General features: G+C 38.4%; 2 protein-coding genes and 1 long non-coding RNA gene across 3 annotated transcripts; 1 reads left to right on the top strand and 2 right to left on the bottom strand.

The window, feature by feature from the left end:
- Window positions 1-5,101: 5,101 nt before the first annotated feature.
- LOC131884915 (uncharacterized) lies at window positions 5,102-6,592 on the bottom strand. Its single transcript, XM_059232811.1, has 5 exons — window positions 6,544-6,592; window positions 6,455-6,470; window positions 6,244-6,284; window positions 5,607-5,711; window positions 5,102-5,280 (listed from the first exon to the last, which is right to left on the bottom strand). The coding sequence occupies exons 1-5, from the start codon at window positions 6,590-6,592 to the stop codon at window positions 5,135-5,137; spliced, it is 357 nt and encodes a 118-aa protein (XP_059088794.1). The 3' UTR covers window positions 5,102-5,134.
- Window positions 6,593-6,699: 107 nt separating this feature from the next.
- Window positions 6,700-7,019, bottom strand: LOC131885353 (uncharacterized). Its single transcript, XR_009373827.1, has 3 exons — window positions 6,908-7,019; window positions 6,783-6,847; window positions 6,700-6,717 (listed from the first exon to the last, which is right to left on the bottom strand). It is a non-coding gene; the product is annotated as an uncharacterized LOC131885353 (long non-coding RNA).
- An 8,154-nt stretch (window positions 7,020-15,173) lies between these two features.
- Window positions 15,174-26,222, top strand: LOC131884914 (uncharacterized). Its single transcript, XM_059232810.1, has 12 exons — window positions 15,174-15,273; window positions 17,662-17,712; window positions 17,785-17,927; window positions 18,000-18,060; window positions 18,121-18,219; window positions 18,771-18,854; window positions 18,912-18,944; window positions 19,217-19,268; window positions 19,935-19,975; window positions 20,190-20,380; window positions 20,446-20,599; window positions 25,964-26,222. The coding sequence occupies exons 1-12, from the start codon at window positions 15,174-15,176 to the stop codon at window positions 26,104-26,106; spliced, it is 1,152 nt and encodes a 383-aa protein (XP_059088793.1). The 3' UTR covers window positions 26,107-26,222.
- The last annotated feature ends 909 nt before the right edge of the window (window positions 26,223-27,131 follow it).

Genomic DNA, 27,131 nt, shown 5'->3' with positions numbered 1-27,131 from the left:
GTGGTCCAAATTTCATCGGTTTGTTCAAAGTTGTTCCTCATGACTTTTTGACGTAGAAAAATGCCAAGATGTGTTTGGGAATTTCAGTCAAAACTTTCAAGCGTATTTTTGCCACTGTGTGGGGTCAAGGCCAAAAGTGTAGATATACTATCACACGAAAGTGAACCCGATCAGAAATCGAATTTGAGTCAGCTGATCGATGCAGGTTGATCCAGAATGATCTAGAGGAAGTGATCAGGTCTTGCTTGTATTGGGCAGGGGCTATAAAGGTTGGGAATGTAAAGTATGCAAATACCCGATACTCTACGTTTTCAAAAGCATTCATGAGCTTTGTTAATGGTAGTGACCGCAGAAGATTAACGTTCGTTTTGAGAATCTAGGTTATTTAGAACATTGAAGTCCAACTCTCTTCTTTCTCGGGCTCCTTCATTATTCAATTTGCTGCTCTCAGATATTCGTAGGGAATATTGCATTGCTGTTCATCCAGTAGCAACCTTTAAGTCAGACTTGGACAAGTTTTTGATCAAAATTCCTGATCAACCCTACATTCAAGGGCTAGTTAGATCGGCCAATTCGTTGGTGAATCAGATAATATAGGAATATAAAATCAAATAAATCAAGTAGGCGTTTTGCCTTGTACTTATTGGAATTCTATTCCCATTACCAGGAAGGAAGTCCAAAAAAGGCCATCGTAAATGGCCTTGCGGGCAGTTCGTTGAAGAGTTTCTTTCAAGAAACGAGTGACGCATGATTGATTTCTTAGTTGTTTTCTCATTGTAATTCAAAACAGGTTAGAGAGCAACGCCTTTGGTAACGCGTTATTGTCTGAAAAAGTAATGGTAACTGTAACGGAACGGGTTTCAACTCTCCTGTTACCGTTACTTCTTTCTCTTCTAAACAAGGGAAAGAAAATTGTGTAAATGTTGCCTATCCATTTATTTCAAAATTATATCTCAAGGGCAAATACATCCTTCCAATTGGTAAAGGTCAAATGAATAATTACGGGAGTCATTTGTTTCTCGTCATATTTACGAAACGTTAGAAAATGGCATAAGCGTTTTTTATTCAGTTTTATGCGCTCTTTTTTCTGCAAAAGCAAGGATAACGCTAAGGCTGACGTATTGCTTTTTCTAAAAAGTATTGCTAATGGTAACGAATATTTTTTTTTACAAAAATTGACAATAACGGTTCAAGCCCTGGGGGTTGGGGACATGAGACACATTCATTATTTCGGTGGAAAAAAATTATACCCGCGCCATGAGAAAGTCCATGGATTCACTTGAAGGTATGAAGTATAGCAAAATTAGCTAAATTGATATTGATTTCTATTCAGCGTGGTCAGAGGAATATCAATTAAAAACATCTTTCCATTAGTCATAGTATTAGACATCTGCCATTGAAACACTAAAATGTAGAGTACTTGATTTTGACTTGTATCTACTGAGTCAGCATTGAGCCCAATGTTGCCAACAATAAGATGAGCAATAATTATTTATGATAATATTATTGATAAATACAGTGAAACATCCTTTCCAATTGCTGCGTTTAAACTTGACAAATATCACATCTCCGGAATCGGTTTCCATGTGAATGTTCGTTAAGTTGGTTTCAACTACGCTCACAAGGTTTAAAAAAAAGTGTTTGTTGTCAGATAATGAAAAATGATTATTTCATTTTCAAGAAAAGGTTACTTGCTGTTGTTCGAAAAATATAATGTCCTATAGAGAAGAAAAATTGAAGACAGATATATTGGCCCCGGTTTTGACCCCAGGCGCCAGTGTGCGGCATACTCGAATAAAAGAAGACTAATTTCACTTCTGAAGGGGCCTATTTTAACATGATTTAATCCGGATTTTGAACTAAATTTTGATCGGAATGTGATTCATGTTCAAACCGGATTAAATGGAACTAAATCAAGTCATTTTTCTTTAGCAGTATCATCATGGGACCTCCATCAAGCCCAGATGAAAACCCTGTAGATTTCTCATTTTGGAATGAATTGGCTCGCCCTGTGTGCCAAAACCAACAAAAAAAAACACCCATGGCAATGATCGCAAATTCGCCCACTTAATCTGTTGAAACAACAACCCCTATTGTAATTGCTTGGACTCGGCTAGCCAGGAATCGAATGAAGGGTAAGACAATGGAAAGCGGACGCTCGTTTGATACACTAAGCCGGCAAATTTCGGTGTCATCATATTTTTTATATTCATGGATATATACGAACATGATCCCTTACCAAGTTCTTGCCTGAAGCAATGATTGTAATTCTGGTTTTCCAAAAGCTGGCCTCCGGCATGGTTATACGACTTAAAAGATCCACTTTCTCCCGTGAAATATTGAGTGCATCCTGCTGGAGCTCTGAAAAATGTGATTGAAAATGATAACAGTCATTGAGCCGCAAATTGATTGAATCATCGTTGTAATTTTCTTCAATTAAATGATGCTAATGTCCTGGGCTCCATAATCTTATCGGGAAAGCATGACTCATGCCTTTTTAAAATCTAAGACTTCGGAGGCCACAGGCATATTCAAAAAGGCAAAATAAATATGCTCAAGGTAGGGATTTCGAAGCAAGACAAAGTAAAGGTATCATAAATTAGGCTACGTTGCTGTTTTGAAAAATCAAACGTAAGAAAACTGATTTGTTTTACTTCGGTTTTATTTTTTCGCTATCATTTGAAACTGTTTTCTATAACGTTTCAAAAAAGATAATCTTAGACAGTATTTTTTTTTGTGCGGACTTCCTTACCGCTACCGGGATTGGAATCCCAGCAGTTCAAGACGAGAAGATTATTTATTTTACTTGACTTTTATTTATATTGATTAAATATTTGAAGTATTTTCCAAATATGTTGCGACTATTAAAGTATTTGCCGAGGATTAGTATTACATCTACCACCTTCTTTGGGAGTACATATTTTATAAATATTTCTCTTTTAGAACAAAGATCTTTTCTTGGACTCAACGAATATTTTTTGAACATTTGCAACTGTGACACAAAAAAGACACCAGGGACAAACAATGTTAGAAATTCTCGAGCCTAGAAAACTTCCCTTTTAGAACCCTGTGCTTAAAGCCATGGATGGATATGAGAAGAGTTGAGAAATTTGGAGCAACATACTCAAACCAAAGGAAGATGATTCGCTCTGAGTCAGGTCTTTTAGTTCAACGAAATTTAAGTGAGGAGATGTAAACGATAAAGGAGTGCAAATAGAACAAGATTTGAAACCACAAACACGTTCATTTTTGTTAAAAGCGAGCACAAATTTCAGTTTTGTGCTTCTTTCTTTATGATATACTAAAAAGTAAAAAAAAAACCTTAAAATTATGCTAAGATTACCCATAGAGTTCTTAACTATCAAGTACTCTATGGATTGCCTAAAACCTTCATGTTTCCTCAGTTAACAATTGAAAAACGAAAATTCAAATGTCACTTAGAGCTGGTGTGGCCGAGCGGTCTGGGAGGCAACGTGACCAAGGCAAAAAAAACTCTCCCAGGGTGTGGAGAGTTCAAACTCCGATGTGGGAAGATAACTGAGGAGCGTGAAAAAAGTAACTTGTAATTTTTGGCTTTTTGGGTCGTTACATGTATAATTGCACTATTTCAAAATGTGATGGGATTACAGTTTTTTTTTCGAAAAAGGAACGAATTACCGTTACTTGTAACTTCGTTAGTCTTGCCCAGTTATCATCCAAATGAGTGTGCTCCTAATTTACATTGGGTAGGTTTTTGAAAATTTTAGGTTTTACAATGTTTTTAGGTATGTAAGTTTTTTATGTGGACTAGAATTCCATCAAACAATAAAGTCTAAATCCTTGAAGTTGTTCCCTATGACTTTTTGGAGTAGAAAAATGCCAATTTGTGTTGGGGAATTTCTTTGGAAACTTGATAGGGCTTTTTGAACACCGTGCAGTACTATCAATCTGAAAGTTTATAATTCGTCTATTTATTAACTTGCAATCTTTATATGATATTTGGTCCACCAACGAATTTGAGTTGGCAGACCGAGCCAGTTCTTGAATGTAGTCTGACTTGAAAGATGCAACCGGATCAATGAGGCCTACTTATTCACTACGAATATTAGAGGGAAGCAAATTAAACCATGAAAGAGCTCGAGAAGGAAGAGATGTGGACTTCATTGTTTGAACTAGCCAGGATTCTCGAGGGCTTGAAGGTGCTCTCAAAGCGCACATTAAGCCTCTGCGGTCACTAAAATTGACCCTAAATCCTGGGCTTGGGACAAAGCTCATGGATACTTTTGAAGACGTACAGTATCTGGTACCTTTCGTACCTTCTCTGAACAATGTACAGCCCCAACTTGTTTAGCCTCTCCCAATATGAGAGCTCTCTCAATCCTGTGATGTTCCTAGTGAAGCATCTTTGGACTTGCTCGACCTTTTGCAAACCTGCTGAACTCAGTGGAGCCCAAATGGGTGAAGCATATTCAAGATGTTGCTGGACAATCGACTTGTAAAGAGTTAGCATCGTGATGCTATCTGGACTTAAACGTGCCATATATCCAACCACACATTTGAAAAGCTTTACCCACCTTCAACTGGATATGCTCAGTGAACTTTCCATTATTTTGGAGGACCACACCTAAATTTTTCATAGAAGAGACCTGCTCAATATCTTTAACTCCATTATCTACGAGTGGAGTATTTAAAGAAGTTGACCCGAAGGTTATTGAGCGGAATTTCATTCCGTTCAGGGCCCTATTACTCTTAGTAACCCAAGAAGAGATCATTTCTAGGTCCTTTGCAAGGCTAGTGGAATCTTTGCCATTCCTACCAGAAGCTAACTTTGTATCGTCAGGATAAGAAGAGAGACTGGCAGTAATATCAAGCTTTTGAAGCGGGGTAACGAATATCATAAACCTGACTGTTTGGCACCTTTAATCATCTGTATATCCCTTTATTGACAAATTGCCTGGATTTACATTCTCAGCAGAATATTGAGTTAGAACTCACCTGTCACATTGCACTGCCCCTAATTCAATCATTAATAGGTTTTGAAGCCATAAAATCAAGTTCAAAATACTCCAAAAAATGGTCTAAAGCACTTAGTAAACTTTTTCAAAGTATTCATTAAGCAAACTCAACAAGACTAACTTTAGAGTTGCGTTCGTATTTAAATGAAGTGTAAAAAGTCATACTTGGCCAAATTGTCACAGGTGTAATATGTGGCTTTGATGTCAAAAGATCGACTCCCGGCTCCAGTTCCTGTGGCAATGGACAGCGTGCCAGCGTCTCCAGTGGTACCAGTTTCGAAATACACTAGAAAAATTATACCAACATGAAATACTGGAAAATATAAGGAATTAGAGAAGCTGGGACTTTAAAGGGTAGAGAAAACAATGGACGCAAAATCCCTCACTCGAGTTGATATGGGTTCAAAGCTCGCCGTCAATGACATACTGAAAAGTGAGGAGGGTACGATAGTGGTCAGTGATCGGGTCGTTCCCTTCTTTTAAATCCCAACAAAGTGAATGCGCTAAATTTGTCATTTTGCATAAAACTATCCTAGTCCTGGGGTATTTCTGAAGGTTTGGTGAGATTGTCCCTGACCCTAAAGCGGGATCGGTTCTCTTAAATCAGCTTACTATGTTGTCCCGACAATATTCCGCACACCGTAGGGGGAAATGCACTGACCGCGGATGAGAACGGACTCGAAACTGTTACGGCATCTCCTGCTGTCCCACAAGATCCTGAAATAATAACATAAATAGTTCTTGTAACATTAAAAAAGCTCTATTTTCCAATCATCGCAGCAAAATACACTCAAGACCATTGGTAAAGTGGACAGAGAGGCTAAGCATGGGCGTAAGAATTTTGATTTTTTGGTCATAAGTGGTCCACGCCACTCAACTTAGCATTTGATTTTCTACGCAATCAGTTTCTTATGTTAATACTTCTTATGTTAATACTTATTATGTTAATACTTCTTATGTTAATACTCGTAGATACTTTCCCAAATCAAGAGTGCTCAAAGTAAATAAGTTTACAACGTCCAGTCCCTTATTTGTAAACGAAGATCAATGAGCCAAGTTGTGAGAACGCATCAATTTTAAGTCAGGCATTGCATTAGCTAACGACTTGAATACATCATCTTTGGGCCATAGAAACTGAAACACTTAAAGGTAAGCACTTGTGCTTAAGATTGGTTGGATAAAGAATTTGCAAAGTCCAATCCTTAACCCATCTGTTCACTATTAATCAAGTTTTCAAAGCGTTACTGACCAGTCGCACTACTTGAAGTAGACAATGTTCGGAAATCCAACCTGAAAAATGAATCGAAATCAGAAAATGTTATAACAGTACAATTTCTACACGGTCACGTGTGTTGAAGACGAAAAGTCGTGCTCATCATTGCCAATTTCTGACTCACTCCAGGGCCAAAAGATTGAGCACTTCATTTCACTCCTTTAACCATACTGCAAATTATACTCACCTGATCTGACACAAATCTAAAGAAAAGACAGATATTCGGAATTTTTCATTTGAAAATAAAGCAATGTTTCACTTAGTAAGTTATCTTACTGTCACAAATCCGATTGAAATTGTAAGTACAAGTCTGACTGACGGTCATGTCAGCCGAAGGATATCCATCGTTCTAAAAAGTAATGGTTGGTATCTTGATTTGCAAAAACATTGGCTTCACTCACAAATGAGCTTCAACTAAACGTAAATTCTTACCCGAATGTATGTACAGTTCTGAAATGAGGGTAGAAGTTCATGAGCTTTGACGAATGTTGATTGAACCCTTCAACACTATTTACCTGATCGACAGTCTGTGAAGATCCACACGCACCACTCAAAGTGAAAAGACAACACACACCAAATCCTAAAATGAAACCAAAATTGACTCAGCAATAACAAACTTTTTCGTTGAACTGACAATTACCCGCGGCACAACTCCCGGAGGCTGATCCACTTTGGGCAGTGCAGTCAGATGAAGTCAAACATGTCCCACCAAGGTTTTCTGTTCCAGTTGTGGTGCAAGGATCATTCTAAAAGACATGGAAGTGTCCAAAGAACACACTAAGGAATCAGTCTTTAAAAGTCAGTCTGAGTTATTACCTTAAACGTGACTATGTTGAAGATGCTGAAGAGCCCTAAGATAGTTGAATAAGAAATAGACTGTAGCTGTGCATATTGGCCATAAAAAAGTAGTTTATGAACTTGTGATAGAGTCACAAAATTGAATCTTTTCGATTGATACCGTACTTTTCTGGCGAGTTTGTCTCGTGTTGTTGTCTTCGATTTGTGACGCCACACCTCCAACAAATAGCAAGGTACTGATGAGCCAAATACGGGTCAAAAATTCTGCAAGTTATGAGAGATAATGTTATTGATATACACTAAAGGGTATGTTTTGGCTTTTTTAAGTTTAGGGTTAGCCTGGATGAAAGAAGAATGAAAGTTCTCAGATAGTCAGGGAGCCAAGAAATCAAGTAAAAAAGTGGCTTGAGAGAGTTTTTTTGATATTGTAAATAAAAGAGATGCACATCTATCTTGCCTTTCACAAATTCAATTTATTTGATAAATATTGTTGAGCGTTTGAATTGCAAAGTCTAAAAATACATTCAGAATCAAAGTAAATATCATAAAAATAGTACAATATGACGATAAAATGACGAATAATAGAAACACACAGTTCCAATAACTTACTATCTCGCCTCATTGCAAAAGGAATCACAGGATTCATTTTTTCGGGAAAAGTTGTAAATAAGGTTTTGTCACTTTAAAGATTCATATTGCCAATATCATCTAAACATAAGATTATGATTGCTCAAATTATAAACTGAAACAATGTACAATGGTATGTTGTTCCAAACATTGTTTGCTAGGCAAAGCCAGTTGTTTTTCGTCCTATTTTACAAAATCGGCAATGGAAAAAGCCGTTTCCCGAAAATTTATTTTTTGACCCAGTGTTAGCTGTGCAATGCATAAAATCATTATAATGTTTGGTATTCCCTAGGCCCGTTAAAGCAAAAAGAAAACCCTGTCTTGACGTAAAAAAATCTGGGTTACATTTTAAAGCTAACTAATGGTTTTCCGACATGCCACCACTGATATCATTTACCATTGAAAATATAAATTGGTAACCTTTATCGCAACCCCCTGAAGTTATTTATTTGATCCCGTCAGAAATCTTAACTTCTTGGAAATAACACCAATCTTGAGATTAACATGCATTTTCATGCATGTTCATCTACAGTTAGAAGAGCTCTCGAATTCTAGATACAAAGAAAGCTTAATTATCTTGGATGTTTGTCTGTCTTACCCATGATGGTTGAGATAAGAATAAGAGATGTATGCTATTAGAGAACCAATTCCCAACTGATTGACAACCGGTGTTGCATTACTGTAACATGAATTTGAAATCGACGAGTGAGCGTCACCGGTTCTAAGGTTGAGGATCTTCGTAATGCAACAGTAGTTGGCCTTTCAGCTCGTCAAACACCGATCACATTCCATTATCAATGACAGTCATAGTGAGATTGTTTTCTTGCTGTCAGGCATGCGTTCGTCAAGGAAACTGAATATCTTTCAATGAATTTACCACCATCCTTTCAGTTTAGATTAGTTTCCGACAAATCTCAAAGCATTGCATGTGAATTTAAGATTTTTCAACTGTTCGAATATGATTAGAAAGCCTGACAAACTTTTTTCCACCGTTTTCTACCATTATTAGTTAAGTCGTCAAATAAGAACCCTATTTAGAATTGTTGAAGCTGGTATGCATTGTTTCCCAACTATTTTACTACCTTATAACACCTTTTAAGGAGTTGAAAAAGTTAAGAGCGGGTATTTTTTGGGCTTATCAACCTGACTCATTTATTGTATACCTCCAGCTTTAATTACTTAGGTATGAGAATTTCAAGCGCCTCAAAATTCATTGTTGGTGTTGAACCGTGCTCCTGAAATCTCAGCCTTAATAGGTGCAAATTGACAAAAATGGAGCATAGATAATTATTCTGAACTATTTTTATCTTATGGCGTTTTGGAGTCTCAGAGTTATTGTGATTAGTCACAAAAAAACCAATAATTGGACCAAAATATCAATTGTATTTTCTCGGCGCTGGAAACATTTAATAGGTATAAATTGCATAGTTCAAGGTAGCATGAGTCAAAAATGCATTGAAAACGGACCGAAAATCACATTGCCCTTCATTTCTCCACGATTAAGTAGCATCACTAGTAGTTTCATTGAATTGTTTTTTTAATTGTAAGCACGACATCAGATTTTTTCCTGATTCTAAGAGTGTCCAAACAACCGCACTGGTGTTTCTGCACAGCTCGTGGAACGAACAGTTTATTAATTGAAAGGCCATTACTTTCATTGCATCAAGTTTATAGATAAAACTTTTAAAGAAAGTCCATGTGGTCTAGACTTGAGCTGAACACAGAATCCGACTTTTCGGATCCGATCAGATTCAGATTGGGATTCGGATTCGAATTCGAATCGGATTGACCAACAAGTTTCGGATTCGCGTTCTTTTTTTGCTTCTTCCTTTTCGGACTTCTTTAACGCTACTGGGAGTGCAAACCCAGCAGTTCAAGACGAGAAATTTACTCATTTGACTTAACATTTAATTTATATTTTTTGATCGGCCAAGGAATTAAAGCTGGCTGATCTGTCACACCCTTGAATATAAAGTTGATAGGGAATTCTGGTCAAAAACTTGTCCAAGTCTCACTTGAATCCTGCTACTGTATCAACGCCTACGTACGCCTTACGAATATTTCAACGCAGAAATTGAACAATGAAGGAGCCCGAGAAGGAAGAGATGGGGGCTTAATTGTTTTAACTAGCGTAGATTCTCGAGGGCTTAAAGGTGCTCTCAATACGCACGTTAAGCCTCTTCGGTCACTAGAATTGACGCTAAATCCTGGGTTGGGACAAAGCTCATGAATGCTTTTGAAAACGTGCAGTATCAGATACCTTTCGTACCTTCTCTGAACACTGTACAGTCCCAACCTTTTCATCATCTCCCAATACCAGAGCTCTCTAATATCCTCATTGTTCCCAGTAGAACATTTTTGGACCTGCTCGAGTTTTTGCAAACCGGCTGAACTAATTGGAGCCCAAATGGGCGAGGCATATTCAAGATGGGGCTGAACAATCGACTTGTACAGAGTTAACGTCGTGATACTTTCACTGCACTTAAATGTGCGACATATCCAGCCACACATTTGAAAAGCTTTACCCACCTTCAATTGGATGTGCTCATCGAACTTTCCATTACCTTGGAGGACTACACCTAAATCTTTCATAGATGAGACCTGCTCAATACCTTTAACTCCATTATCTACGAGTGGAGTATGTAAAGGAGTTGACCCAAATGTCATTGAGCGGAAATTTAATTCCGTTCAGTGCCATGTTACTCGCAACAACGTTAGAGAAGATTTGGTCCAGGACCTCTACCAGACAACCGGATTCTGACGGTTGTCTGGTAGATATATGGTTGGTGAAATTCTACTTTCCAGTCACTCGCGGCTGGAAATTACTTTCAAGCCATCCCTGAATTGGCCATGAGAAGTAAAGTAAATTCAAGAAAAATGTGGTTTGACCAAATTGAGGGGAAGACCCTTCGATTTCGGGAAGTTTTAGAAAACCAATTTCCAACTTAGCTACCTTTTAGGCCCGTTGTAGCTTGTTTAATGTCCAGAGGTTTGAAATTGGTAATTCAGCTGCTTGTACCTCAAACTCTGTAAATATTTCTTCAAGTAATTGTTTTCCGAAATATTTTATCGACTATTTTTCCAGCTATTACTCTAAATTTCCCAAATTTTATTGGCCTCTATTTTGCCAATTTTAATCGACTTTTTTAATCATCAGCATAAATGAGATACTGCACTACGAAGATCTTTAAGTTTAGCAATTAAAATGATGGACCTAATATGTCTCTTTACGACCCTTCAACCTTAATATTTGCTTCCCATCATGAATGAAACGCCTTATCAATTGTTAGAAGAAACATTTTAGAAATGATTTTGACTTGTTGAGTTACCAGCGCTGACATAGGGATCATTTTAATAACATGAAATTAGACATGAGGGTACAAATTTTCCATTCATTGGCTTTAGGAGGTTTAAAATTATTTTGGGGCCCTAGTCATCTTAAAAGGCGTGATTGAGGTTTTGAAGCAGAACAATAAAGATGATGAAAAGGAGAGGACCTAAAATGGAGCCCTGTGGAACACCCGAATTAACATCAACTATGTCACTAGCGGATGGCAAAGTGAGAGTGATCGGCCAATTTTTACTGGGGAGTGTGACTTATGCCCCCATTCAAAATTGGTTGACTTTGGTGGGAGAAATTGTAGCCAATAACAAAAGTATTAAAAAACGGCATTTCAGTTCAGTTGTGAGCAATCTTTTGGATCCATCCTTAATTCTTTGTTTCGTAATGGAATTTCATGAAAACTCTTATTTATTTTGGTTTTAATTTATGACAAGATCACATAAACACGAGTCGTATGAAGCTCTCGGTAAAGCTCGACGTGGGAACATCAATAAATTGTCCAAAGTCTACTCTTCCTTGTAGCACTACATGTGTGCATTTGGCATGTCGTTCTGAGTTTTAAACCTTCATTTCAAACATGTTGGAAGCAATAACAAATTCCTCATTACGTGACTTTGTTTTTTATCGTTAACGATTATTGTCTTCTCCCACCTAAATTTCTTGCTGCAAACTTGAACTTTTACAAACGTATCGTATATCTTGCCCTTCCCCCAATAAACACTTCAAGTTTCATGCCAATCCCTCGAAACCGACTGAAATATGGTGGTTGTTGTGGCAAAAAAACATCACATGTCAAACATGTTTGATTGATCGTGGGGACCTTCACTATAACATGCATAAGCGATAAGTCGGTCTGAAAAAGGCATAGAGCTAAGATCGTTTAAGAATTCTGCTACACGAATCACAAAATAAACTTTCCATATCAGGGGTGGCATTGATGTTTTGAAAAGACGTTGCCGGTGGAAAAGAGAGCCATGGGTGATAGGTGATTGTTTCAATTTTCGAATCAGTTACAAACAAGAGGACTCTTGTGTTTTCATAATGGACTTGTGCCAGCAAAGCGAAATATAAACATAGTACGAGCATCATACACTTACGCTCGGGAAAACCAGTAAGAACGTCATTTTATTGACATCAGCATTTTCACACAGGACAAATGAGAATCAATCTCACGCACATTGATGTCTCTTCCAAAGCCAATGATCAATTTTGATGGCGTGGCAATCAAATTTGGTTGATATGCTGAACACTTGGGATTCATGACAATAGGTTGCCTATTCAAGCATGTCTGACTTGAAATACAAATTACTGGCTTTCACCGATCTTGCCATGCAATCAATCAATATTTTCTTACCCTCTTTCCATGCTAATTACAACTAGATTTGATCGAGACCGACTTCTTCTGAAAAGTGGGCATAATAACATTTGGATATTGTGAGTCATAAAAGTGGTGAATACTGTGGATTCATCCCTCTATTCACCCAGTGTCGCAAGAAATGAAAGGCTATTAGATTTTGTATCGAAATTTGAGGTTTTCAGGTATTGGGGATGCCTCATCAAATATCATGATTGTGGCTGACGTTATTTGATAAGCAAAAACAAGACACCGTATTGTTTGGTTGAACCTCTGTTTTTACTATCTTCCACCTGTCTCGAATCAACTAATTTTGGCTCGATCTCACACTTACAGTAGAACAACAAAATTTAAATTTTGAATGTAATCTGATTTTGCGGTGAGAGATAAGCCATTCGAGACCAATTGAGCATTGTGTGACAACTCAGGTCTCTTTCCAATGATTCTACCACCAATTGAGTGGTTTTGTCTTCTTGATAACCGCAGCAGTGCTACCTAAACCACAGCAACCTGCTAATACTCCTTTCAGCCGCAGATCATCTCACAATACCATGAATCAAATCCTTCTGACCATATTCTATGTTAATCCAATGGTCGCCGAGCTCTGACCGAACCTATGCGTCTGGGTTATAACACGTTTGCAAAATGATATGCATTGTGCAAGTGACGAGATCTAATTTGTTTGATTAGTTAAATTTCTTACGGTACAAGCTGCAAGGTTTGAACCCATGGAAATAACTTCATCGTTCTTGATTTGCACCAATCCCTTTCACTTAATTACCAAATGAAAGTGGGCTCTACCCAACTGAAAGGCTTTCCTCACTGTTTGGCAACTTTGATCACTTGTTCATCCGTCTCTTGACACAGTTGCCTTGATTTATATGCTCAGCAAATCCCACAACAGCACGTGCAAAATTCTATAAGAAAGGACCAAAACAATTAGTAGAGATGTTTTAAAAGTATTCATCAAGCAAACTCAACGAGACTAATTTTAGAGTTTCGTTCGTATTTAAATGAAATGTAAAAAATCATACTTGGCCAAATTGTCACAGGTGTAATATGTGGCTTTGATGTCAAAAGATCGACTCCCGGCTCAAGTTCCTGTGGCAATGGACAGCGTGCCAGCGTCTCCAGTGGTACCAGTTTCGAAATACACTCGAAAAATATACCAACATGAAATACTGGAAAATATAAGGAATTAGAGAAGCTGTGACTATGAAGGGTAGAGAAAACAATGGACGCAAAATCCCTCTCTCGAGTTGATATGGGTTCAAAGCTCGCCGTCAATGACATACTGAAAAGTGAGGAGGGTGCGATAGTGGTGAGTGAGGTGTCTAAGCATGAGAAAGGTCTTCGGTTCGATTCTCTTCTCTTCTTCGACCTTTATCAACGAGAATTATACACAATAGATCCAAATCCACAGGCGAAGAACCATTTTGATATTGATAGATAGATAGATAAATAGATAGGTATGGATTACTAACATTGATAGCTATATTTAATGTCAATTATTGCGCATTTTTTTTCTTTTGATTTTCATGGTCTTTTCTAACCCCTACAGGGAATGTTATCCCCAGAGCTCTGGTATTGGGAGATGTTGAAAAAGTTGGGACTGTACAGTGTTCAGAGAAGGTACGAAAGGTATCTGATACTGCACGCTTTCAAAAGCATTCATGAGCTTTGTCCCAACCAGGGTTTTTAGGATCAATTGTAGTGACCGTAGAGGCTCAATGTGCGTTTTGAGAGCACCTTCAAGCCCTCCAGAATCTATGCTAGTTCGAACAATGAAGTCCCACTCTCTTCTTTCTCGGGCTCCTTCATTGTTCAATTTTCTGCCCTCAAATATTCGTAGGTGTTGATCCAGTAGCAGGATTTAAGACAGATTTTGACAAGTTTTTGACTAAGATTCCTGATCAACCCAATGTCAAGGGTTAGCTAGATCAGCCAACTTTAATTCCTTGGTCGATCAGATAATATAAATAGATAAATGTTAAGTAAATAAATATATTTCTCGTCTTGAACTGGTGAGATTCCACTCCCAGTAGCGGTAAGGAAGTTCGCAAAAAAACCCGGTTGGTTCCCTGGACCTATTGATTTCGTCCGTTGCACGAATTTTTCGAGCTGTGATTTTCAATTTAGTTTAGCTGGGAATTGGTCCGATTCCTTTTTGAGATCATGGCTAAATTCAACGACGCTTCACATGGTGCGCTAAACTGTGTTGCAGGTTACGTCTTAGTTAGTGAATTATCGAGATTATGGAACTCGAATATTTCCTTTCCTATTAACAGTTCTGATATTTTAAATTTGTTGACAAATCTTTGCAAATTCAACTGGATTTTCCTTTATATCCTTTTATGGCCCAAAATGCAAACTGTTTCATCTTTCAATGCCATATGTATTTTTGGTTTCCGATGGCATTGCTTGAACGCACCGTTGAATGTTCTTCCATATGAAGGCACAATTAGGGTATACTTTGGCGAAACTAGAGAACGATTGATTTTGAAATTTATTTCAATCCATTTGGAATCTTACTTTGACATGCAAGGGTATTTATTACAAACTTGAGGCAAAACCGAGGCAAAACATGATAAGAAAACATATTTTCTACTTCATAACTGAAGCTTAACTCTGTAGTTACTGTGTAATAACTTTCGGCCACCGTCAAGTGAGATCCAAGCGCACGCACATGTTAATCCACATGCCCTCAAACACCACGTGGATAGGGGTGGTTTGCCACTGAAGTCAGTTTCTTATCATTCGTGGACTCGATCAGATACCTTCAACATGAGCTCCTTTCTGACAATTGTCTTTGTCTTTGCCTTTTTGACGTCTGATCTTGGAACTTGTTCATCGGAAGTGGTGAACTCCACAAGAGGTGGCAAAGGTAAGCGAATTTTTTTAATACATATGATTAAGACATTCTTAATTTCCATTATGCCTCCTGGACTACTTCTACTTTTATGTTGAATATAGTTGATGAGTTGTTTTTGCTTACTTGCTGTACGGTACGCTTTTTGTTTTAGTTTTCTCAGCATTTCAGATCGTATCATTTCCGGTAAGAACATTCGTCCTGAAAAAACTACTCATTGTTTTAAAGAGCTTGTTTTAAATTGTCTTTTCTTTCATAGAATATTGCATGCGTTGGATCTTCATCAAGAAACGGAACTTGCTTCACTTGTGAGAACATTATGAATGAGAGCTAATACAGCTATATGACATGGAACCCCAAAATTCTCTTGGCAAGATCTTTGGACTACGATGTTAAATTGATTAAAAGTTGCAGCGCCGGATGATAACGAAGTGGAAATTGATTTTCCGCAACATTCAACCATCTATTGGAAAGGTCGTTTTCTTATCATCTTGCTTTTTGATCATTTAATAGAGCAGGCTAGTGCTTGTTTTCTTTTTCAGTTATCTTAAAATTAGGGCTAGCTTTTAAATGTAGCAAGAATAACTTTTCTTCTCTTGTGGTATCTGAAACCGTGGGCCACTAAAACATGACCGGGAGAATTAATAATTTTGACTTGTGTCAATCCATTGCTTTCTTCTTTGAATGAGACTAGCCACGGTTTGCTTTGACTTTGAAAATTAACTTCCCGCACGATTGAACGATTGGATCCGAAGTTATGATCATGCAAAGCTAAGTGCAAAACAAGACAAAAATGGACGAGCAAGTCTTCTTCAGGATAAAAATTACTGGTGGCCTAATCTTTAAAGCTCTTGTCTCAGGCATAGTGAAATGACGTCACCCAGTTTAAAAATCTACTCACACCAATGGTGGTACAATCCAAACGTTCATCCACCATGTCAGAGGTAGACCCCTTTAAAAGTAGGCCTCACAAAAAGGGCCTGGAGTCATTCATTTTGTATGCATTTATGGAATGAGCTTTGAGAGATCATAACTCTATATGAAATCCTTTCAATTTGTTCTTCGGAATTCCTTACGATGAAATGCTTATGATTTTTAATTAGCTTTAAATTCATTTAGTAAATGATCCACTCGTGAATTAGAGTTGGCGAATCTGATATATATTCTAAAATTTAGATACGTAATTGTGACGACTTGAGGGACAGTCTCATTTGAAAAAGAATTCGAGAGTTTAAAAACCTTAGAGCTCCGTTCATTTTCTTATGGTCTATCTATCAATGTAACAACTTTGTAACATTTATCACATTTATGCTGTTACTCAAACTGAATGAATTTTATTTTCACCCAGTGAAGCTTAGCTCATTCATACTTTGCAATGTGAGCTGAGCTGTGAAACGAGAAAAGTTTTACCCAATTATTTAATGAAGGTGACATTTGAGATACCAAATTGAGATTGCAATTGCCGGACTGCTATGTACGAGATGTTTAGTTGCGGCTCCTTTCCAAAGTCATTTTGCAGTTTAGTCTAAAAGACAACTATTTAGCCAACTTCAGAGTTTATAATTCATAGTACCATTCAGGTGGGCATTGTTAACGTCTTTGAACAAACACCATTTTTATGAATATTTTGATGACAAGAATCATGTTCAAGATAAAACAGGATTCTGATTGTAATTGCTATAGAGGTGTTGTACGTAAGTCCTTGTTTTAGACGATTTTTGAAGGAAAACGTCACCAAGAATTTAGTACTACCATGCATTTAAAAGCTGCTAATATGTAGGTCCTAATGTGTCAAATATATTTCCGCATTTTGCAATTTTGGAACAACCTTTCAAAAGCATTTTTGCCATTTTGCCATTACCTTTTCATCACCTTGTTTGGCGAATTCCAATACATTTTTATCAGAGGTCTACTTGTGATGCAAACTTGGAAACTTTTATTTGGGAGTCGAAAAGGCTATATCTCAGGTCAATTTATTTGGACAGCTGTAGCCCGAAAATATACAAGATGTTAGGTTCTGTACTAGACCTTTTATCACTAGATGACACATTGCCATTGTTCACAATTCTATTAGATCTCCACTTATGTCAGGTTGCTCATCAACCCGCATCAATTTTTTTTGGCATTGAAAGGCCACATTTTTGGGGTCACAAAATTTGCAAAACGGATAAGGATCGTGTCGATCGTACTTTCTTTGAGGAGCAGCACTTGAATTGTCCGTTTGTTTCTTTGCCATTTTGACTCCTTGATCTGCTGGTTTCTCTCAGCGGAACATAGACTGATTAGCTCTCCATTCATAAACCTTATTCTCAAAACCAAGCCGACGAATGTGCATCTAAAGGTAAGTTAAGCATACGAAAACCGCTATTAGTATCTATGACAATAGTTGTTTCCTGTTTACAGATGGAATCTCCGGAGGGAGCTGTGCGCAAGGATTTGGCGTTTGCTGTATTTGTGAGAGTCGAATATGTAGATCAGCACCTTCAATTCAAACGTTTTAATGCTGGCTTTTGAACCCATTTATAGTCAGTGTGGGATGTGGAGCCATTGTTTCTGAAAATTGCACCTACCTCGTGCAATCCTCAACATCGAGCCCAACACCCGATCCCTGTTTTTTCAATATCTGTAAAGCAAGTTCGAACATTTGCCGCATCCGGCTGGATTTTGCGGTGAGTTTTGAATCATAACTGCATTAAGCTGTGCAGTAAAATTGATCCATGATTTTTCTCTTCATGTCGTAGACTTTCTCGATTGCCGGGCCAACAGTTGGAACTACGGTTGTTGGTGCCGATGAAACTAATGGTAATTGACCTTCATTAATCAATATTGTTCTTCTTATTCAAAATCATGTTGTACTCGTAGGTCCAGTTGTTGGAGATTGTCTCACCGACACTTTCAGTGTTAGCTCCCCAGGAAACACGGCTTCACCAGTTATTTGCGGCTTCAACTCGGGGCAACACAGTGAGTAATAAGTTGAGAAATTGTGAATTGAGGCATGCCTGGTTATGCTTTTTCGTTTCCTTTAGATTAAGACGTAGAGTTTCTAAAAACACTTAAAATCAAGGCAAACAAGTTTGCTTCGCTATATTCAGCACCGTGAAAGCTAATAATTGTAAGATTATGGTAGAAAGATAGATAGTTATTGCGGATGGAGGAAGCATCTTATCATGGCTATTTAATGGATCAAATTTGACTTTCTTTTTCTTTGAAAGTTTAGAGTTTGAATATCACATTGTTATCCTGGCTGCTGGTAAAATTAATTAAGGATTGATTTAAAACGAAAAAAAAACATTTCTGTGTGTGAGCCCCAAATAAGGCGATAGTATGTGGATATGGGAAAAGATGCCAACGCTACTGAAATACGACGGGGATGATAAATATTGAAGCTTGTTAATCTTTAAGATCGTGAGATGACTCTAAAGGATTTTTAAAAAGATAAATGGAGAAGTTTAAGGGAAGGCTCTTTATATATCTCAATTAGACTTAATAGCGAGGTGTCGTATTTTTTTCAGTGATTGTGGATGCATCTAATGAATGTAACAGAGCAATTTTCAATTTCGATGGAACTGGTTCCACCCGACAATTCGACATTAAAGGTAAAATAGTGATACATTAGAGCTCCTGCTTTTAACGTTACTTTTTCATACTTTTAGTGACACAATATAAATGTGGGGATGAAAATGGAGGTGAGTTACCATGACAGTTTAATTTGCAACGGCCACTTGCTCGAGTATTTTATAGTGGTGGGAAACCAACTGAAATTGTAAATTATAAATGTATTTTAGGGTAAGTAGTGATTCAAAATGACCGAATGAAATTCTACTCAATTAGACACATTTGTCTATTGGTCGACTCATTGTGAGTTCGCTCAGTCAGCAGTTGCAACATGCCTTTTAATCATTTCGTTCGCACCCTGAATTTTGTTAATATTTACTTCAATTTATTTGCTTTTTATTAGGCCCAGACGGTTGTCTTCAATATTTTACTGGAAATTTCGGATCAGTTGCCAGGTAAGCACAAAAGAAATGTATATTTCGAAACAAGCGAACACTATTTTTTAAATGTGGGATGTTGTATACATGCATTTTATAAAAATATGTACATCTAACAAGTTATGCTCTCACTTTTTCTATTGCCCTCTGTCTCTATCTCTGTGCCTTTCTCTCTCATTGCACCACACTCCTAAACGAGTGACCCGCTCATCCAGCCACCGTTGCCAGCCCTCACAACAGCCATTGTTATTTATCTATGCAGGTGTACAACCATATATGTACACTATATTCAGGGCATTAGCTTTTCTGTTGGTCGCAATAAGTTAGTACTTTTCTAATGAGATCTTCACATACGAGGCTTATAACATGTATTTGTAATTTCAGTATTCGATTTTGCTCGGTTGGAAGAGCAATTGAGTAGCTTGATTGACCTGAGACTAAGTAAACATTTGTTTTCTTATACAAAATCTAGTCTATGCCAAGGACTCAATTTCCATCCGGAGCGTCTCTGTAGTCTATGACAGTCTGAGCGCCTTGCAATTTTCCCCAAGAATTGAGGACAATGTTTCTGAGCTCGGCCCAAATAGCTTGTATTCCCATTAAGCTATTTTTACTCCCATTTGACCTGGCTCCACTGATTGGTCGAATACTCATTATGTCTAATGTTGCTTGTTTACTTTCCAGTTACAACTTCCCCACTACCGCATCTGCCATTGGTGACACTAGTAAGAACAAAATCAAATACATACTTGTCTTTTTCGTGTCTTCGACCCACGAGATATTAGTTTCAGGCTTGCAATAAAAACTGAATGTTTATCTTACTCACTCGGGGGCATTCATTCTCACACCTTCATTTTCCCTCAATTAAATCATCTACCTTACTAACTTTTGCCCTCTCAAGGTCTTCCAACGTCTTGATTCCTCATCCTTATTTTCCAGCGACGCACTTGTCCAACCAATGCTACACAATTTGCTTTCGCCAAGAACTGGGCAAGTGTGGGATTTGTTTTGGAACAGCTATTCCCGGCGGCGCAGCCACCATGGACCAAGGTTCGTTTGGACTCTCCATTCCCCCTGCTGCAGCGCTGACCGGAAGCCAAGACCTGGGTTGTAGCAACGACTACCTTCAAGTAAGTCGGCACAATTCACAAGGCTACTCTAAATTGGTTCAGATATGGTCTTGACTCTGCTCCAGATTCCCGGTGCCGAACGAGATGCTGCTTCTCCTAACAATTTTGAGGTGGGCACTGTGGGTGCTATTGCTCACGAGCGGATTTGTGGTCGATTTTTCGGCTTTGCTGCCATTGCTGGGGTCATAGGAGCAGCAAACAACGACGAATCAATTTGCAGTAAGTTCAAGGTCTGACCTGACTAAGAATTTTTATTAAACTCTTGTGACTGCAAATTTAAACGTGCGGTTTAAAACACAAAATGTCATATCTGGGATTCTCGATTGAAGATCTGTTGATAGGATGTTAAAATTTGGAAGAAAGGAGTGGCCTGTTAGGGGGACAGAAACGCTCTTTGTTGTAAGCACTTAAAGTTTCTTCCCCTCCCTACAATTGTGCGAACTCCTTTTATTTCGTACGTTTTTTTCTCAAGCATTTTGATATAACAGCTATCATATAGCTTTTGATAGAAAACCTTGACATATTTGATCAAAATTTGTTGCATTTTAATGCTTAGTTTTCATTCCTTGTTCAACTTTGGAGTACTCAGAGTTGGGAAGTGATTTTTTTCAATCTTTACACATGACCATTTAAAACTTCGTAGAGAAAAAATACGAGCCCAGTCGAAAAATACCCTAAAGAACATGTAAAGAAGATTGGCCAACGGCTTTTGTTTTTCAATGTGGTCCCTTCTGCTGCAATCACGACCTCAACACGCCGCCTAAAAGCCTTGCAGCTATTGGAAATGAAGGTAGGTGACAGATTGTCCCCCTGTTGCTTGATGGAGGCCCTCAGAGCATCCAAATTTGGATGAGAGGCGCCTCTAAAACGCCCAAAATGGCATAACCCAATGGGTTGATGTCTGGCCTTCAGGAGGGCCACATGTGGGCAGGCCAAAAGTTGGCCATGTTGGAGAGACATAACTCTTCATTTTTCCTGGCAGTGTGGCTTGGTGGTCGATCCTGAGTCCATACATTGTTGCCTCCCGAAATAAGTTGTCTTAAGCTACGGCAAAATTGTAAGATGTTCGAATCAAAAATCGCTCCTCCAGTTGAGTGAATACGAGAAAGGGCATCTGCAACATAATGGTCCTTTCCATTGACGTGTCGAATGTCGATCGTATATTCGGAGACGAGGGAGAAATGACGAGATTGGCGAGAGGTCCAGACAAGACCTCTAGAGTGAATGGCTGAAGTTATTGGTTGATGATCGGTGAATACCGTGAAATATTAACCTTCGACAAAATGACGGAAGTGGAGAATAAGCATCCTTAATGGCCAAAAAGTCTCGATCAAAGGTACTGTAATTTGATTCCGTTTTTGGTAACACTCTGGAAAGGAACGCTAAAGGCTCCCATTTGTCCGTTGTTTATTGCTCCCAGTCCATGATCAGAAGCATCACAAGTAATGGACATCGGAGATTTTCGAAGGCTTCTTGGTGAACACTATTCCACAAAAAAATAGCTTTGGGTGTAACCAAGTCTTTGAAGGGAGAAGCAAGCAAAGAGCCCCTTGGAATAAATCTATCATAATGATTCATTAGTTCAAGGAGCTTCTAAAGTTCTTGCGCATCTGAGGGAGCAGGATATTTCAGAATAGCTTGGACACGGTCAGGGAGCAATTCAAACCCGGCCTTTGAAATGTTATGACCAAGGAATTAAACAAACACATGCTTCTCCTTGCTTATGACGAGATTATATCCATTGAGACGACGAAAAAGTTCACGTAGATGTGTCTCATGTTCAGTAGGTTAAGATGACGCAACAAGGATGTCGTCTATATAGGCAAACACGCCTTTTAGGCCACGGGTAACTTCCTCAATAAAGGGCTGGAATGTTTGTGCCGAATTTTGCAACCCGACAATAACAGTTTTCTCTCGATCTTCATTTGCCACTAGGATTTGGTGGAATACTTTAATCAGGTCGATCTTGGAAAGAGCCGTTGAACCAGCCAAATGTTCAAAGAGTTCATGTATGTGAGGTAAGGGGTATCGATCCGGAGTTGTCTGAGCATTTAGTTGCCGGTAATCGCCACACGGTCTCCACGAACCATTGCTCTTAGGAACCATGTGAAGGGGTGAAGAATAAGGCGAGGAAGAAGGCTGAATAATGTTGAGCTCAAGGAGCTCTTCGAGTTCAGCTTTGGAAATATCATATTTCATCTTGGGCGAGAAAAGCAAGGTTGACCTGGTGTTGGAATGAAATGGGGTACATTGTGAGAGGACGTTGAGGACGAAAACGTTGGTTTCAATCAAGCTGGATAACAGGTTAATCATGTTAGATATGGATTGTGGTCGGTCGACGAGATGAAATTGATTCACTCACTTGGTCACTTCAATTGGTAGTTATTACAAGAGTAACTGTGATTCAGTGGAATTTTCTACTATGGTAGGTTGATAGCTGCCCTATTATTAACTGGGTGCTTTATAATGAAACCCGTTGTAGGTTAGGCAACAACATAGAATTTAGCCTTTAGAGTTTCACAGATTTTTCAGAAATTTCAGAATGTGCCTCAGGAATTAGGACCATTATTGAACAAAGAGAAATATATATATTTATTATTTGTTTAAGAACGTAGGAGAATTCCTGGAAACAACTCGAAGTGAACCTCAAACAAGAGGAAAAGTTGAACATTGATTGATTGGTGCGAATCCTTTTAGCAAGCTTGATTCACTAGCTTCTTCTTAAGTCAAATCAATCTCATCCTGAGGAAGCTAACAATCTAGTCACACTGGAGTGATATTTTGCTCTCCATCTCGAGAACTTGAGAACGCAAATGAAGCAAAAAGTACTATCAGACCAAACTCAAAGGCAAATTTGCATTTCCAAAACCAGAAATGCGAAGTCCTACTTGTGTGGTTATGCATTTCAATAATAAATATTTCCAGCTTTTTCAATTAGCTACAATTTAAATATTTGGTCGTTTTTAGTGCAATGTTTTTACCCCCCCTAGTCATTATGAATTGCAGGCAAAGAGAAAGGAGTTGAAGTGAAATAGCCCGCTTCTATTAATCGTTTATTCTGCACGTCCCCTAGAAGGTCATTTGATCTCAAGAAATCCGCACCTAAAATTGGCATGTAAAAAATCGGCAATAATAAAAGCCCACTCGTAAATTGCTCCCAAGTCGATCTTAATTCGTCGTCTAGTGATGCCATACGTGGTTATGGGAGACCCATTAGCATTGACAAGATTGCCGGCCAAATGGGGTTACCTCCGTCACGAGAAGCAACGAGGGGACAAGGAAGAAGCGACTTTGCTGCACCAGAATCGACCAGAAATCGACGACGGGGTATGGAATCAGCGAGGAAAAAAGGGAACATTGGGAAGTATTTGAAGGAAGATGAACGAGTCAACGAAGGATGAGGCTGCCGACATTAATGGACGACAGCCGAAATTTATTTTTTTGCTCGTCTTTCCGAAATTTTAACTGTTGATCCCTGACACTTGCCAGGGTCAAGACAGCGGTGTGGTTTCTTACCGAAACGGAAATGCAAGCGGCATTGATAGGGCGTTGTTAGCTTGGAGGCGGTTGAAACAATTGGTGCTGAACGCGACGACGAGGAGGACAAATTCAACGCCAACTCGAAAAAGTTATCCAAAGGCTCGTCGAGGTTGGTGGCAAAGGTGGATCGGGCATGGTCAGGGAAGGACTGCAGGAGCTTTATATTGATGAGATATTCACGGATGTCACTTATACCTTCCAAAAGAGACTTTGATTGAGCGTGCAATTCTGTGATGGGAAGGCTATCCGGGATTAGGTCCTAGAATGTCGAGATCCTCTGCGCTGGTTAAATATATTGAACTGATCAGACTTATGGGTAACATATGGAACTGGGTCTGATGGTTGAGGCAGAAGAACCGAGCTTGGGATTCTGGAAATGACATCAAGGCCTAAGGCCGCCACCATATGGTCGATCTTGGTACAATATATATTGATGTTCCGAAGGAGAAATTGTGCCTCAGAAAGAAGGAACCATTGCTCTGGTTCATGGCTCCAGAATGGGGGTAGTTTGACCGAAACAGACGATGTAATATTTGTCGAATCCAACTTGTCGGTCGCCATTTTGGTAGTGTTCAAACACAGGGGTCACCAGTGAGGTTGTGTACGATGCCAGTTTCTAAGACCGAATGAGGGAGTGCTCAAGTGGAGCAATCAGGTGCTCGCCACACGTCAGTACCTTGTAGTAGTCTTAAGTTCGGATTTTCTCACTAATCTTAAAGAATTGGAGGGGAATCTTTTTCCTGTCCACGGTGGTTATATTTTCTGGTTAAGTGTTTGCTCAAATGCCAAGACATTAAGATAACTTTTCGTTGTCAAAGGGACAAAAGGAACAACTTTAGTGAAATACGCATGTTTAAAAGTAGCTGAGATAAGTGTGTTAAATCACTTATTGACCTAAAATTTCATAAACTTCTATTTAGCAGATGCTTAGTTATTACAAGTTGATAGTTACAAAATAACCTTTCATTTTACTTAAGTGCCAAAAGCTACTCTATCCTATCATGTTCCTAGAGTACTTGAAAGATACATGTGACAATTTGTCACTTTTTTGCAATAATTATTTTCTACGTACTAGCCATGTTTTTATTCAAGGTTAATACAATTTTGTCAAAATTCAAAATTATGCTTGATTAAAGTTGCAATTGACAAGTATGGCATCAAAATTATGAAATATTAATATTGAGTCAGTTTTAAGCTCTATTGTAAATTTTTTTCGGGTTTTTTCTACCAGCTTTAGAGAAGAGAAATATTTTCTTTTTGTTTTAGGCGTAGAAAAAGCATATTATATTTTTGGCAATTACTGTAAAATATAACCAGAGCGATTTGTACTCAAATTTGGTGCAAAGGCAATCTTTGAAAGCTTGATATCTTATCGTCAGCTCAATTGATTTGGATACCATTGTAGTTGGAAACGTAACTAATTGTACGTCGTATTCGCAACATCTATTGATTACATTTTGAAAAATATTATCTCTCTGTAGGTGGATTAACATACTAATCTGAGCTAAAATCCAATATTTTTTTTTACAAAAGTTGTTTCTTTTGTTTCAATAACAAGGAAAATCGTTATAAGAAGTCTTGGCATTTGCACAAAAACTCTATCAGTATTGTGGGGACCATCGTGTGTCGCTTGCCACAACGCCAAGAACCATTACATGGGCTGGATGATTGGTACGGTTGACCCCCTTGATTTCCTCTCGTGTCCTAGCCAGGAACCGATCATTTTGACGATTCCTAACGATGTCTAAAGTAAAAACCGATCATTTTGACGATTCCTAACGATGTCTAAAGTAAAAAAAATCTTGTTAGAGAAAATTTTGACCTTCTCGCCATTTTGCTTGATATACAGTATACCGTTGCCATTTTTGGTTAGCTCCAAAATAAGACTTCAGTTGAGGTGTTTCCTAACTCAACAGAGAAGATGAGCCTTTCTGCTCTTAGTTCCTAAAGCTTTGAGTGAAATTTGATTGCCTAACTATTGTAGCCATGCGTATGATTCTATGTAAATTTGTCATTTCTCCAGTTATCTAAATCTCATTTCAGCTCAACAACGACCATTTCGGGTGATTTTTAAGACTGATGCGGATGAAATGACAGGAGCTGCCAGTCCTGAAACGAATGAAGCCGAGGGATTTCCAGGAGGGATTATAGGATTTCTATTAAACTTTGCTCTCCAAGATTGTTAAATTTCATGTCTTTTTTGCTTTCCTTTCATCTTTCATTAGCGTGTTCAATGATGCAAACCATTTATTTCGACTAAAAGTAACCACGTTTCTGTAAATATATACCGAGAACAATCTAACCAATGTCGAATATTTTTTTTCTATTTTGAACTCGAATTGTATGTGATTGAAACATGAACGGAAAAAATATGCCCTATGGAGAAGTAAATGAGGATAGATGGCATACATATTTACCTTTTCTTAAATTGACGGAAGAGAACTTTGATCACTTCAGCAATTGTTAGCCTGCCTCTGTATTTGGTTGGCACTTCCTATTAAAGTTTAAGATCTTGCCAAGCTGCACACCCTTTTTTCTCGAATGGTACTGCTTCCTTCGATCCTTCAATGATCTGTTTTGTGATTTTGGTTACAAATACGTACATAAAATATATGGTCGGGGGAAAAACTTATGGATCCTTTTGATTCCTTTGGCATGTTGTGCTCTTCTTTTCACAACACTCGGTAAGTCGTGCAAAGTTTTCAGTTCAAGAAAGCTTGAAGAGCCAAGACTTGTGTAGCTGTCTTCTCCAATTTCTAATAGAGTTAGGGCGGCTTTACACTAGGATGGAAAACCAGGATTGAATCCGGTTTGAGGATGGAAGTGGGAGTAGTGTTGGGGCTACTTCGGCTAAAGACTTGAGTCCACCAGAGGACTACAGTCTTTCACTGTACTCAAGTCGAACAAAAAGACTCAAACACAAAACAACTCGCCCCTCTTCCATCCTCGAACCGGGTGGATCAATCCCGGTTTTCTATCGTAGTGTAAAGCCGCCCTTACACATAATCTGAACCTATTTCGGCCATTTTGGGGCAATAATTTTTTGTTTTTACATCAAAACCAAAGATGTTTTGGGGAAATTAGAGGATTTTCCTGGGAATAATGCAGTTGCAACTTATTAGTTTCTCAGATTCTTTAGCCCCAGTAGAACTGATCTGCCTCTGAGGTCAAATTTGAGTTTTAGATTAAAAAATAAAATAAAGTTCGACTT

Source organism: Tigriopus californicus, chromosome 8 (genome assembly GCF_007210705.1).
Source record: "Tigriopus californicus strain San Diego chromosome 8, Tcal_SD_v2.1, whole genome shotgun sequence".
In the NCBI taxonomy this organism is placed as follows: domain Eukaryota; kingdom Metazoa; phylum Arthropoda; class Copepoda; order Harpacticoida; family Harpacticidae; genus Tigriopus; species Tigriopus californicus.
Note: the sequence above shows the minus strand (reverse complement) of the source record. Positions and strands in the feature narration are given on the sequence as shown.

Coding starts and splice junctions, on each gene's coding strand:
- LOC131884915 (XM_059232811.1), bottom strand. CDS start 6,592: ATGACCGTCAGTCAGACTTGTACTTACAATTTCAATCGGATTTGTGAC. Junction 5,712..6,243: donor TACTTCAAGTAGTGCGACTG/GTCAGTAACGCT, acceptor TTATTATTTCAG/GATCTTGTGGGACAGCAGGA. Junction 5,281..5,606: donor AATATTGTCGGGACAACATA/GTAAGCTGATTT, acceptor TAATTTTTCTAG/TGTATTTCGAAACTGGTACC.
- LOC131884914 (XM_059232810.1), top strand. CDS start 15,174: ATGAGCTCCTTTCTGACAATTGTCTTTGTCTTTGCCTTTTTGACGTCT. Junction 18,061..18,120: donor TGGTGCCGATGAAACTAATG/GTAATTGACCTT, acceptor TTGTACTCGTAG/GTCCAGTTGTTGGAGATTGT. Junction 18,220..18,770: donor CTTCAACTCGGGGCAACACA/GTGAGTAATAAG, acceptor TATTTTTTTCAG/TGATTGTGGATGCATCTAAT.